Source organism: Aethalodelphis obliquidens, unplaced genomic scaffold (assembly GCF_003676395.1).
Source record: "Aethalodelphis obliquidens isolate GAN/ISIS:26980383/991018 unplaced genomic scaffold, ASM367639v1 scaffold72, whole genome shotgun sequence".
Classification (NCBI taxonomy): domain Eukaryota; kingdom Metazoa; phylum Chordata; class Mammalia; order Artiodactyla; family Delphinidae; genus Aethalodelphis; species Aethalodelphis obliquidens.
This window is the reverse complement of record NW_020838016.1, coordinates 6175866-6191182: the sequence shown is the minus strand read 5'-3', so window position 1 is coordinate 6191182 and position 15317 is coordinate 6175866. Positions and strand designations below refer to the sequence as shown.

The following is a 15317-nucleotide window of genomic DNA, read 5'->3' as shown; positions in this document are numbered from 1 at the left end:
AGTGTCTTGAATAATAGAACTTTTTAAAAAAGTATGTAATCTGTATGCTCTCATTAATGAAACATTGAAAAAACATTTATTTATAGTTACTTTTTTTTGTTTGTTTGCTGTACGTGGGCCTCTCACCGTTGTGGCCTCTCCCGTTGTGGAGCACAGGCTCCGGACGCGCAGGCTCAGCGGCCATGGCTCACTGGCCCAGCCGCTCCGCGGCACGTGGGATCCTCCCGGACCGGGCACGAACCCATGTCCCCTGCATTGGCAGGTGGACCCTCAACAACTGCGCCACCAGGGAAGCCCCTATAGTTACTTTTGAACTATATTAGTATATTTCCTTCCATCTTTAATTTCTTTCTTTCTTTTGTTCTTTCAGTTTTGTTGAGATATAATTGACATCCAGCACTGTATAAGTCATACAGCATAATGATTTGACTTACATACATCATGGAATGATCACCACAGTAGATTTAATGAAAATTTGTTATCTCATATTGACACAATATTAAAGAAATAGAAAAAATATACATTTTTTTCCTTATGAGAACTCTTAGGATTTACTCTCTTAACAACTTTCATATATAATGTATAGTAGTGTTAGTTATTTTCATCATGTGTACATTACATCTCTAGTACTTATTCATCTTATAACTGGGAGGTTATACTTTGGACTAACTTCATCTAATTCCCCCTTCCTCCCTTTCCCCCTCCCAGCCTCTGGTTTTCCAGCCTAAATTTCCATGCATTAGATTGTACGTATGATTTTTCCCTTTTTTACAGTTAACAGAATTCTAATTATACTTTTTGTACTGCTTTACATTTTACTCTATCCATATCATCTATAAACATGTCCATAGTATTGTACACGTATGACAGACTTCAGTATAAATAGCTGCTTAATATGCCATCAAATGGGTATATCATTGTTTGTTTAACTATTTCTTGATATTTGGACCGTTAGGTTATTTGCAAGTTTGTCACGTTTGTATGTTTTTGCTTTGTGTATGAAAATTTTCCTGAATTCAAGTTTTTAAATAGGTAAATTACTGGGTTAGTAAGTTTAAAAAGTTTTCAAGGCTCAGTGCATATTTGCAAATATTTTCTAAACGCTTTTTAGAGTGCCTCCTCCTCCTCCTCCTCCTCCTCCTCCTCCTCTCCCTCGCCTCCCCACTCCTCCCCCCCTCCTCCTCCCCCTCCTCCCCCCTTCCTCCCCTCTCCTCCCCCTCCTCCTCCCCTCTCCTCCCCCTCCCCTCCCCTCCCCCCCTTTTTTGCCCCACCGCCCCCCCCCCCCCCCCGCACCACGCGGCATGCAGGATCTTAGTTCCCCTACCAGGGATCAAAACTATGCCCTCTGCAGTGGAAGCGTGGATTTGTAACTACTGGATTGCCAGGGAAGCCCCCACCTTCTATTTTAAGAGGATAAATTTGAATGTTATTTCAATATAAATGATAAGGTATACAGTACTGTTTTAGCAGTTATTCTTTAATAATTAGTAGAATTACTTTAGAGAGACCTTTTACATGGAATTACAGTAATTCAGATAAAATAACCATCTTTAACAAGTGGAGTTCTATATTCAGTTTTTCAGTGTTCAGTATAATGCATACTTCATTGTAAACAAATCAGCAAACAAGGCTGGTTTCTTGTCTTTGAACAGTAGAAGTGGGGGGAGGGGAAGGACAGAAACCCAGATAAATCAAAATCCCGTCACTTAAATTGTCTGTTATTGAAACCTGAGGGTTGAGATAATAAATGTGGTGTTCATGATAAGTGCACTGCCCCTTCCAGTTCTTTTATGAACATTAACCTGTCTTCTAGCTATATCTTATAATAGTAAAGAAATAAATACTAGGTAAATACTGTTGCATTTAATATTTTTAAAATATTCACTTTCAATCTCTCTTAAATTTTTCTTCCATGATTTTCCAAAGAAGTTTTTGTGTGAACTACTTGTTCATCTGTCTAACAGGTTTATGTTGGTTTCTACTTATCACTTGATTGAAAGAAGTAAAATCCTGTAGTTCTGCTGGCACATTGCTAGGGAAGTTGAGAATATCTAAACCCTTTCCTCTCTTTCTGCTAGTGAACAATTGACAGGATATGGGTTTGTAATTACAGTCTAAGTGTTTAGTTGAGCTAATTGTCACTACTGAAGTTCCTGTGCCCTCTGATAGCTTCCTTGAAAAGTTGTTTTCATAAGTAGTTTCATGCTTGTCCTCAGCCTTTGATCATTTGCTTAATGCTCAAACAAAAGAGTGATACCAGACTGAGGTACCCTCTTGTAGTCTTGTGCTTGCTGTACTAGCTTAACCCTGTGCTAGAGTCACCCTGTGAAGGATTGTTGTGCTAAGGCAACCCTGTGAAGAACATTTCCTTTAAAAGAAGGAAAAAAAAAAAGGTAAAGAAAAAATAATTATAGAGTATGTTAATTGCTTGGAAATAAATCTTACTTCTGTCCTGGCTCTTTGTGTTACCTGGCTAATTTACTTGATTCATCTGGGCCTTAGTTTCCTTATCTTTAAAATAGGAAGGGTCTGTCACTCCTAAGGTACCTTCCAACCTGAAACTCTGAGTTACTTCTCAGGCTGGACTCGTGTGTGATGCTCCTATAAAATAAGGGTGACTAAGGGAAATAGGAACCAGAACTAGAATATATTTATTTTCAATTATGTAGCAGTAATTTCATTTTCTTCAGAGTATCTTTATAAAAGATTTATCTGTTACCACGTGGTTTGTTACCTTATTTGTTTAGCAACAGTGTCAGTTTTAGATCAGATAAAGGACATACTATTTTTAATTACAGCACAGCACATTTTGTAAGTATACCCCCTCTCTCAATACTTACCTTGAAAGTTATGTGTACAGGGGTGGGATAGGGAGGATGGGAGCGAGGCTCAGGAGGGAGGCTCAAGAGGGAGGGGATATGGGAACATATGTATACATATGGCTGATTCATTTTGGTGTACAACAGAAACTAACAGTATTGTGAGGCAATTATACTCCAATAAAGATCTATTAAAAAAATATTGTACAGTACAGAGAAATACAGCCATTATTTTGTAATAACTTCAAATGGAGTGTAATTGAGTATAATATATAAAAACATTGAATCACTATGTTGCACACCTGAAACATTATATTGTAAATAAACTATACATCAATTTAAAAAAATAAAATTAAAGGTTAAAAAAAGAAAAAAATGTATATGTATACATATAACTGATTCACTTTGCTGTACAGTAGAAACTAACACAACATTGTAAAGCAACTATACTCCAATAAAATTTTTTTTTAAAAAGTGTTATGCAAGAAGCTCTTAAGTGCTACAAGTTACCCTGTAGTTTTTTGTTTTGTTTTGTTTTTTAAAGGAATTTTAAAATTAAGTAATTTTTGCCTGAGTTGGGGCTTCGTTGCTGCGCGCGGGCTTTCTCCAGTTGCGGCGAGTGGGGGCTACTCTTCGTTGCGGTGCGCAGGCTCCTCATTGCAGTGTCTTCTCTTGTTGCGGAGCATGTGCTCTAGGCACGCAGACTTCAGTAGTTGTGGCGCACGGCCTTAGTTGCTCCGCGGCATGTGGAATCTTCCCAGAGCAGGGCTCGAACCCATGTCCCCTGCATTGGCAGGCGGATTCTTAACCACTGTGCCACTAGGGAAGCCCTGTTTTGTTTTGTTTTTTTTAAAACTATGGACTTCATTTAATAATAGTACATTGGTTCATCAGTTGTATCAAATATGTTGCACTAATATGAGGTAATAATAGGGGAAGCTGTGGGGGAGACTTTCTGCTCAGTTTTTCCAGAAACCTAAAACTGCTCTAAAAACAATTCTATGAATTATTTTTTAAAAACTGTAAATCATCAAGACATAGAGGAATGAGGCATCTCTTAACTTGGGGGGCCATTTTTTCTTTCTAAAATGTTAGAACTGGTGCACCTCTCTTTCTTTACTGATTAGAAAGGAACTAGGAGGAATTGAGAAGAGAACCATTATTCTCCTGTATCAGACAGAAATAAAAGTGAATTGTAGCCATCAGTTCCTTTATGCATACTCTAAGCTGGGAAATACAGGAGAAAAAAGATCCTTCTTTAACTTTTCTGCCAGGTAATAGATGGCTTATGTTCTTTTTTTTATTTTTTTAATTTTTTATTGGAGTATGGTTGCTTTACACTGTTGTGTTAGCCTCCACTTCATAACAAAATGAATCAGCCATACACTCCCCTGTAGTTTTAGTTAGACTACCCCATCAGTATGTTTAGTAAGGGTCTTGAAAACTAAGAGCCAATTATACTGGCCTTACATTCCTCTGATTGGTTAGGGGGCTAAAGTTTTCTTGACTTAGAGCTTCTTTTACCCTTCAAGAATTAGCCAAAGATAACATAGCCAAATACAGGAAACACTATTGATTGTCAAGTAGAAATGTATGGGAAATTATGTTCATTATTGTTTTAAATACAGACTACAGTTAGGTCTAGTTGAATTGTGGAGACCCCATTAATCCTTTGAGAAATAGTAGGAATTGTCCTAGAGCAGGGGTTCTGAAACTGGACAGTGTGAAATCCCCCCCTATAAGATGCTTTTGAAATTTGTAGGGGGTGATATTGTTGTACCTGTTGCTGATACAGTGACTGGGGGAGGTGCTACTATTATGTAATGGTTAAAAGTCTTACTATTATCTGAGCCTAGATCTGAACTTTATTTATTTACATAAAAATATAATACACAGCATTTTTTACATGATTTTTTTTTTTTTTTTTTTTGCGGTACGCGGGCCTCTCACCGTTGTGGCCTTTCCCGTGGCGGAGCACAGGCTCCGGACGCGCAGGCTCAGCGGCCGTGGCTCACGGGCCCAGCTACTCCGCGGCATGTGGGATCTTCCCGGACCGGGGCACGAACCCGTGTCCCCTGCATCAGCAGGCGGACTCCCAGCCACTGTGCCACCAGGGAAGTCCTACATGATTTTAATACATTAATTTTGGAAGATATAAACTTGGAAGATAAAGATTTGTAAAATCAATGGCACCAGTGGCTTTTATGGCATTTGATCAGTCTGCATTTGTAGTTGTCACATCCATGGTGATTCTATGTATAGATTCAAACCTCTGACTACTTCATTGTGTAGGGGTATGGTTATGTCCAAGTATTCACATACTGAAATATACAGTCTTATTTTCTTTTATTTTCCCTTTATATTATAATTAGGACATTATATGAGTATATTTTGAAATTGGCTATATATGTATGTAAATTATATGAATAATTTCATTTCAGATTTTTAAAGTATTTGTAAAATACTTATTTAGAAAGAATATTGAATATGAAGATTGACAACCAGTCTCTTAGGTAGTATTTAACTTAAAGTACTTTGAAAACCTTGAGAAGTGGTCTAATAAAAGTGCTTTTATTAAAGTGACACACAAGTACAGCCTATATGTTAAGCTGTAATTACATGGTATATGTCTACCTGTAGTGTTTATAAAGTCTGACAACCATTCTAACTCAGTTATTAGTAACTTATTAATATGGTAATATCAAGGTAGAAATTTATGTACCTAGACATAACCTTTCATTACAGTTCACTTTCAGTATCTACAGAGGTTTGGTTCCAGGAGCCCTCACAGATACCAAAATCTGCTGATGCTCAAGTCCCTCATATAAAATGGTGTAGTATAAATGAATAAATACAGTCATACTGTGTCTGTGAAATTTTGATACGTGGTTGGTTGAATCTGCGGATGTGAAAGCCATGGATACAGAGGGCCTACTGTATTCCCTTTGATAATTCACTCCTTTTTGAGAAAAACATTTCTAGGTCTCATTTAAACACAGTATAGCTTTTCAAGCATCATCAGTATTTTGATGAATCATTAGAATCTTTCTGATGATTTTATGTCAAAAAGTTGATAATTTCAACATGAGAATTTTGTCCTTGAAATAGAAGATAGAGGGATAAACAGCAAGGTCCTACTATACAGCACAGGGAACTATATTCAATATCCTATGATAAACCATAGAGGAAAAGAGTATGAAAAAGAATGTACTTGTATGTGTAACTGAATCACTTTGCTGTACAGTAGTAGTTTACACAACATTGTAAATCAACTATACTTCAATAAAATAACTTAAAAAAATTAAAGATAGGGGGATTGATTTTGGAGATTGGTGTGATGTTGCTTTAGTAAGCAAAGAGCATGGTTAACTGTAAAGCTAAAGGATTAAACTTTACGATGCATTTTGAGATGGCAGGAGAGAAATACTTGACCCTTGCAATTTACTTTGCCAGTTCCTAATGCTATTTATTTATTTATTTTTAGCTGCGTCGGGTCTTTGTTGCAGCCTGCAGGTGTCTCTCTAGTTGTGGCACATGGGCTCCAGAGCACGTGGGCTCTGTAGTTGTGGCACGTGGGCTCCAGAGCACGTGGGCTCTGTAGTTGTGGCACGTGGGCTCCAGAGCGCGTGGGCTCTGTAGTTGTGGCACGTGGGATCTTAGTTCCCTGACCAGGGATTGAACCCACATCCCCTGCATTGGAAGGTGGATTCTTAACCACTGGACCACTTGGAAAGTACCTAAATCACATTTTTAAGGGGGACTTCCCTGGCGGTCCAGTGGTTAACGCTCTGTGCTTCCACAGCAGGGGACATGGGTTCGATTCCTGGTCAGGAACTAAGAGCCCTCATGCTGCGCAGTGTGGCCAAAGGAACAACAACAACAACAACAAAAATCACTTTTTTTTTTTTTTTTTGCGGTACGCGGACTTCTCACTGTTGTGGCCTCTCCCGTTGCGGACCACTGGCTCCGGACACACAGGCTCAGTGGCCATGGCTCGTGGGCCCAGCTGCTCCGCGGCATGTGGGATCTTCCTGGACTGGGGCACGAACCTGCGTCCCCTTCATCGGCAGGCAGACTCTCAACCACTGTGCCACCAGGGAAACCCAAAAAATCACTTTTTTAATGATCCAATATAATTGTTCTAGTGATTTGCATAGAATTCGAATTCATTCATTCAGACAGAAGTAAATATGTATTGAGCCAGAAATAGTAGGAGGTTGGGAAGCTCTCACTAAGCAACAAGCTTCAATATAGTGTGCTCCTGCTTTGACATAGATATGCCCTGGTGCTTGAGTGCACAGAAGAGTATTGGGGGTGGATTCCAAGAGTCTAGAAGACTAAGAGTTGGTCAGGACATATGTAGCTGAGGACCACCTAGGGAGAGGGATGATAGGTTAAAGGTAGGAGGCAGGAGAGAGTATGGGAAATGCTGGCAAGTATCAGCAGTTCAGCAAGGCTGGATTAAGGATAGTATGTGTGGGAGTGTTGAATGACATATCTAGAAAGTAAGAAAGGTAGGGGCCCATTAATTCATTCTTGTAATTCATTTTAGGTATGACTACTTCATCAAGAAATTCTTAAATCTGCCATAGTGGTTTTGCCTCTAATACCCAAGAAGTTTAGAATTTGAATCTGGGGAGTTGATGCTGTTGGGTAGTGAGGTGCAGTATGTCTCCTTGAAAAGGTTGTTGCTCTGGGCTCCAGAGTCTCAGGAAGTCTCATCATTTCCAGTTGTCTGGTAAGGGTGAGGTCTCAGAGTTTTTGTTTTTATAGTTTCGTGCTCCTGTATTACTATGGATATTCATCAGGTGATTTGGCTTCAGTTGTGAGAATCTTGCCAAAAATCTATGCTGAAGAAACCAGGGGAGTATACAGGTTTATCTTGATTGTAATTCTGTGACAGTTGGCTGATGTTTCATAAACTCATCTCAGTTTTAAATGCTAACTTTAGTTTGTCCTGTCAGCTTTTGTTGACAACTCCTAACTCATATGTAGTACTTGGTGTTCAGGAGATGGCTTTTCCCTGTTTGTCTTTGCATGGTGGTATTTTAAGGTAAGCAAAGCATGGTCTTTAAAATTAGATGTAGCATGTTTTCGTTCCTCAAATATTTCTTGAATGCCTAATACTTGGAAAGTTGAGAAGCTCCTCCACTGAAGACAGTCTCTAAAGGCTGTTCTGCAGTGATTTGCCTAAAGCGTTTCTAGGATCAGCGACAGTTAATGACATCTGTAGTAACTTTGTGTAATTTTGTTCTTGTCTGTGAAAGTTTATCAGTTTAGAATTTCTACGTATAAACGTATAATGATTTCTCTGTACACTGTGGTGAGAGACAGTATTTTAAGAAGCATGGCACAAGACCTCAAGGAGCTTACAGTCAACGTAATGTGGTTTATTATGGTTAAATGTCTCGGACTCTTTTTATGGTGCTTTAGTAGTCATTATGTAGAGTGTGGTGTTGGGCTCACCCTCTAGAGTTAGACCCAACTTCAAATCCTAGGACTGCTGCTTTTTATCCATGAGATCTCAGATTTTCTAAGTCTCAGGTGCTTCTTGAGGAGTAGTAGTATTACTACAGGGTAGTAGTAAGGATAAAATATAGTAACACATGTAAGACTTTATTAGAATGCTGACACATAGTAAGTACTTACCTTTAGGTGTTATAAATTCTATTATCCTGTGAGCTTTTTTTTTTTTTCCTTTTTTTTTAATTGTTGGAGTAGGGATAATACTGTTTGGTCTTAAGTTCATTAAACAATTACAAATGGCTACTATCTGCTAATCACTTTTGGGGAAACAAAAGTAGTTGAATATATGTGGCTCACAGCTCAAAAGAACTAACAGTTTTTGAATTAAAAAAATTAATAAATAGCAACAAACATGGAGCTTATTATATTCCAGGCATTCTTTACTCAGTGTTAATAAGTATGCTATGAGTTAGTTACTGTTGTTTTCACCATTTCACAGATAAAGGAATTTAAGTAGGAAGAAGGCATATGATTTGCCCAAGATCTCTCTGCTAGCGAGTGATGGAGCCAGGTTTTACAACTAAGCTGTTAGACTCTGAGAACAAAATATTTAATCGTTGTTCTGTTCTGCCTACAGAAACAAGGCTTGCACATCTGAAAGATTCAGGACCCTTATGACAGTGTCAGTGTGGTGGATCTAGGCTATGGGGGGTAAGACTTAGGAGGGAGGAATCAGTAACGGCCAGGATGTTCAGTAAAGGGAGAAAGCTGTCATTTAGCAGAACTTGCAATGTGTCAGGCTCTCACATATTAGCTCCTTCATTTGTCACCGTGTTCCCAGGAGGAGCATTTTATTATGAATCCCTTTTTTAGTTAATGGAGGCTCAGGAAGTTTAAGTGACTTACCAAAATTCACATAGCTGGTAAATGGTATAAATGGGATTTTTTTTTAATCTTTTATTTTTTTAATTAATTTATTTTATTTATTTATTTTTGGCTGCATTGGATCTTCGTTGCAGTGCACGGGCTTCTCATTGCAGTGGCTTCTCTTGTTGCGGAGCATGGGCTCTAGGCGCATGGGCTTCAGTAGTTGTGGCACACGGACTTCAGTAGTTGTGGCTCGTGGGCTCAGTAGTTGTGGCTCACAGGCTCTAGAGCGCAGGCTCAGTAGTTGTGGTGCGTGGACTTACTTGCTCCGTGGCATGTGGGATCTTCCCGGACCAGGGCTCAAACCTGTGTCCCCTGCATTGGCAGGCATATTAACTGCTGCGCCACCAGGGACGTCCTTAGATGGGATTTAACAAAATCTTTTTTACGAAAATAGCAAACATATACAAAAGCAGAGGAGTAATACAGTGTACTCCTCATCACCCAGATTCAGTGAATACCAACATTTTGCCTCTCATTTCATCTATTTCTGTCACTTTTAAAAACAGTTTTATTGAGGGATGATTGACTTAAAGTAAACTGCACATATTTAAAGTGTATAATTTGATATATTTTGACATATGTACACACCCCTGAAACCATCATCACCATAATCAAGGTAAATAAACATATCCACCACTCCCAAGAGTTTCCTTGTGTCCCTTTGTAATCCCTGCTTCTTACCTTTTCCTTCTTCCCTGCCCTCTTCCACACAAGGCAACCACTGATCTGTCACTATAGACGAGTTTACCTTTTCTAGACTTTTATATAAATGGAGTCATACAGTATGTACTCTTTTTGTCAGGCTTCTTTCACTCAGCGTAATTATTTTGAGATTCATCCACATTGTTGAATGTGTCTGTAGTGGATTTTTTGTTTGTTTTTGCTTTTTTGAGTGTGTAGTATTCTATTGTATGAGTGTACCACTTTTTAAAAAATTCATTCACTTGTTGATGGACATTTGAATTTTTCCCAATTTTTGGCTAGTATAAATAAAGCTGCTATGAACAGTTATATACAAGTTTTTACATGGATATATGCCTTCATTTCATTTGGGTATATATTTAGAAGTGGGATGACTTGATCATATGGTAGGTGTATGTTAAGAAACTGCCAAACTGTTTTCCAAAGCAGCTCTAGTGTTTAACATTCCGATCAGCAGTGTATGAGAGTTCCAGTTCCTCTTCTTCCTTGTCTACACTTAGTATGGTTGGTCTTTTTAATTTTAGCCATGTAAGAGGTGTGTAGTGGTGTCTTACTGTTGTTTTAATTTATATGACTAATGATATTGAGCCCTTTTATCATCCATCTATCTCCTTTGATAGCCTCTGTTCAAATCTTTTGCCATTTTAAAAAAACTGAGCTGTTTTTCTTTTTTTATAAACAAATTTAGGAATTCAGGATTTTCTTTTTTTTTTTATTTTTATTTATTTATTTTCGGCTGTGTTGCATCTTCATTGCTGCGTGTGGGCTTTTCTCTAGTTGCAGTGCGCCGGCTTCTCATTGCGGTGGCTTCTCTTGTTGTGGAGCACGGGCTCTAGGCACATGGGCTTTAGTAGTTGCGGCACGCAGGCTCAGTAGTTGTGGCACATGGGCTTAGTTGCTCCATGGCATGTGGAATCTTCCTGGACCAGGGCTTGAACCCATGTCCCCTGCATTGGCAGGCCAACTCTTAACCACTGCGCCACCAGGGAAGCCCTGAGCTGTTTTCTTATTATTGTATGTTGAGAGTTCTTTATGTATGCTGGATACAAGTTCTTTATATGATTTGTAAGCATTTTCTCCTGTCTGTGGCTTGTCTTTTTATATTATGGACAGTGTCTTCCTTAAGAGCAGAAGTTCTTAGTTTTGGTGATGTTCATTTTATCAATTTTTTATTTTATGAATTGTGCTTATGGTGTCGTATCTAAGAATTCTTTGCCTAATGCAAGATCACAAGCTTTTCTCCTATGTTTTCTTCTAGAGGATTTACAGTTTTAGCGTTTACATTTAGGCCTACAATCCATTTTGAGTTTATAATTTTTGATGTGAGATATGGATTGAGCTTCATTTTCTTAGCATATGGATGTCTAGTAATTCCAGCACCATTTGTTGAAAAAACTTTCTTTTTTCTCATCGAATTACCTTTACATCTTTGTTGAAATCAGCTGCCCATTCACGTTTTCAAAAATGGAATAATTTAAAGCAAATGCCAAGCATAGTGTCATTTTATCCCTATATATACTTCATTATGTGTCTCTGACTGATAAAGACTGGTTTTTAGAAACATAACATTCCATTATTATACCTCACAAAATGAACAGTTTCCTTACAATTATCTGATATTTAATCCATATTTAAATTTCCCAGGTTGTTTCAAATCAGTCTCCAAAGTTGACCAATAAAGGGTTTTTCTCTATCTTCATTGTCTCACATTTGTATATATTTCATGTGTTTCAATCCATGGATGTCGTTATTGTTTTTGATGCCCCAAAATGCTTCAGGTTGGTGTCTGTCTCTTTTGACACGATACTTGAATGTTTTGAATAAATGGGATTTGAACCTTGTTTTGTTTTTTTTAACTTCAGTGCCCATGTTCTTCCCAGGATTATTGTTGTGCTTTCTTGAAGGAAGCCCTTAAGGAATAGATGAGACTTCAATGGTCCAGTTGAAGGGTGCATTTGTTGGAATAGTGGTTTGGTACGGGCAATGTCAACATATCTGTGAACATAGGTCTAGCAGCAGGAGGCAAAAAGCACTTGTGGCACAAGAGCCTGGATTGTGGAGTAGTCAGAGAAGCAAAGGAAACAGGCCAGAGTCATAGCATAAAGCGCCTTGCCAGCTGGTTTGGGGGATTTGGTCTTTTTAATACTTCGGTGGTGGGTCATGGGACTAAGTTCATGACATTTTGTTTCTCTCGTGAGCTTGATAGAAAATTATTTTTGAAGGAAGGCCCTCTTGATTGCCATTTTTCATGGAGTTTGCCAAGAAAAATTTGGTTGAAGAAGCGGATATCAATTCTCTAAGTAAAGTCTGGAGAGAATCCCCTGTTGAGTGGTTGTTAACTGGATTTCTCAGGAGCCTGTACTCCTTAAACCTTTCATCTTTCACATAATAAGTCATATACTTATTATGTTGAATTTGAATCAGTATGGTATATATACATAATTTATGTAGTGATAACCAAAAGTATTTTTAAGTTATGGTGGCTTACTCTTGCTTAACTTAATTGACCTCCTGTTACATTGTTGGCTATATTGAAATCCAAGGACTAATTATGGATTGGTGAGCTTTATCATGTTTTAGTATAAAATTTGGCTAATTAATTCACTAAGTTTTACTTACTGATTTCTAGAGCCCCATGGTTATGAGTGTGCTTCCGCTTCATAATGCCTCCTGCTATGGCAGACATCCTTGACATCTGGGCAGTGGATTCACAGATAGCATCTGATGGCTCCATACCCGTGGATTTCCTTTTGCCCACTGGGATTTATATCCAGTTGGAGGTACCTCGGGAAGCTACCATTTCCTATATTAAACAGGTATGTTATCAGGCTGAATTTCTATAAACATAGCTTACTTACTATATCACTTAGGGGAAAATGTTCCTCCATTTTAGAATGTTATTAATGTAAATCATATGGTAAATTTGAGAGAAGTTTATAAGTCATTATATTTTAAAGATTTTGATCCATACTGTGTCTTGGATCTTGTTTATTGGCTATATAAAACATTCTCATTCTCACTCCCACTCACTTTTAATTTTTAAAAAAATCCACGTGTGATACCTGAATGAAGACAAATTAGCTTATGTTAGCTAGTTTGAAAGGCCTGTTCAGGTTATCAAAAGGAATTTGACATTGTTCTAGAAAGTTTTATTTTGAGGTAAGATCTTTGTATGAATTGTCTTTGAGCTTATCACGTTTATTTTTCCTCAAGTGATTTTTCGTTGGTTGTCTCTTTTCTCCTTTTCCTTCCCTTTCTAATCCCCATTTTCTGTCCCCATCCCCACTATTTTTCATGGTCACTCTGGGGGAAAAAAAGGTTTTCTGCTGTTCAGTAGACTTTTTTCCCCCAGTAATCAATGCTGTGTCCTCATTTGAAAGCAAATTCTTTCACATAACAAGGCTTGCATGTTTTGTTGGATGATTTTTTTCAAGCGAATTGATGAGTACTATTGATTTGTGAAGATTATGACTTGTAAGTAAAATTATTTTCCTAAACTTTCTCTTTAATGTTTTTCAAATAGCTAAACCCAATATGGAAATTGGGGTTTATGACATATTTAAGAAAAAGTATTTATGACAAACCTTTTTAAAATGCTTGACTTTGGACAGCCTTATAACTCTTTTCCAAGCTTCTTCATCAGGGAGACATAAGAATTCTAGAACTGCATAATCCCTTAAGTGAAAAGGGATCACTTTTTAATTGTTTTGGGCACCCTACAGGGGCAGATAGTACACTTATTTTTATAGTCACAAGTGACAGGTATGGATGCCTGTGGCTATAGCTGAAGCTGAATTAACCATTGAAACCATGCTCCTTTAAAAAAAACTTATTGTTGTAAAATACGTATAACATAAAACTTACCGTAGGAGTCATTTTTAGGCACACAGTTTCTTGGTATTAAGTATATTCACAGTGTTGCCCAATCCATCACCACTATCCATTTCCAGCACTTTTCATCATCCTAAACACAGACTCTGTACTTAGTAAATAATAAACTTCCCCTCTTCTAGTCCCTGGTAATCTCTATTCTAGTTTCTGTCTATATGAATTTGTATATTCGAGCTACCTCATGTAAGTGGAATCACACAGTAGTCGACCTTTTGTGTCTGGTTTTCTCAATTAGCATAATATTTTAAAAGTTCATTCATGTTGTTACAGGTATCTAAATTTCATTCCTTTTTAAGACTGAATATTATTTCATTGTATGGATATACCACATTTTGTTTATTCATCTTTTGATGGACATTTTGGTTATAACCATCTTTTGTCTTTTGTGAATAATGCTGCTCTGAACATTGGTGCACAAGTATCTGTATGAATCCCTGCTCTCCATATGTTGGATCATGTGGTAATTCTGTTTTAACTTTTTAAGAAACTGCTAAACTTTTTTTTTTTACAATGACTGTACCATTTTACTTTCCCACCAGCAATGCAAAAGGATTCTAGTTTCTCAAAATGCTAGCCAACACTTGTTTTCCTTTTTTGTTTTTTTTTTAAAGTAATAACCATTCTTATGGCTGTGAAGTGGTACCTCATTTTAGTTTTTTTTTTTTTTTTTTTTTTGCGGTACGTGGGCCTCTCACTGTTGTGGCCTCTCCCGTTGCGGAGCACAGGCTCCGGACGCGCAGGCTCAGCAGCCATGGCTCACGGGCCCAGCCGCTCTGCGGCATGTGGGATCTTCCCGGACCGGGGCACGAACCCGTGTCCCCTGCATCGGCAGGCGGACTCTCAACCACTGTGCCACCAGGGAAGCCCTCTCATTTTAGTTTTTATTTGCATTTCCCTAATGGCTAATGATTTCAGGCATCTCTTCATGTTCTTATGGACCATTTGTAGAATTGTCTGTTCAAGACCGTTGCCTATTTTTTAATTCAATTGTTTTTTGTTGTTGAGTCATGGGAGTTCTTTAATGTATTCTGGATGGTAATCTCTTATCAAACATATAATTTGAAAATAATTTCTCCTATTCTGTGAGCTGCCTTTTCACTCTCATAATAGTGTGCTTTGACACAGAAAAGTTTCTAATTTTGATGAAGTCCAATTTGCCTATTTTTTAAATTTTTTTTTTTGCCTAGCATCAGTTTCTCTTGTTTGTTTCATATAACTGAATCTGAGGATTGGCCACGATTTTTATCCCTCAGCTGTTGACTTTTGTCCTGGTTGCAGTTAAAATATGTAATCCACCTTGTGTTTGTGTGGTGACCTTTTATGTGATCTCATCCAGGAGACTTCAGGGGAGATCATGAGAAATTGATTCTGCTCATCCTAACAGGACAGTGCTAGTTAATGGAGATAACTCTGGTCAATAGAAAAGAATTCAGGACAAAAATAATGTAAATTTTGTATGGAGGTGATAGATGATACATAATTTAAATGTTCTTCTTTTTAATTAGAAAT

The 15317-nt window shown here is 37.9% G+C and overlaps 1 protein-coding gene across 4 annotated transcripts in view; it reads left to right on the top strand.

The window, feature by feature from the left end:
• Positions 1 to 15317, top strand: part of PIK3CB (phosphatidylinositol-4,5-bisphosphate 3-kinase catalytic subunit beta) — a 195775-nt gene that overhangs the window by 76205 nt on the left and 104253 nt on the right. For 2 of the 4 annotated variants that reach the window (XM_027091692.1, XM_027091693.1), the window contains exon 3: positions 12547 to 12733. The exons of 1 other annotated variant lie outside the window; for it this stretch is intronic. In XM_027091692.1, the coding sequence (XP_026947493.1) occupies positions 12581 to 12733 (153 nt within the window). In that variant the 5' untranslated portion in view covers positions 12547 to 12580. Of the gene's footprint in view, positions 1 to 12546; positions 12734 to 15317 lie in introns of those variants that run through there. One more of the 4 variants, XM_027091696.1, reaches the window with a different exon arrangement.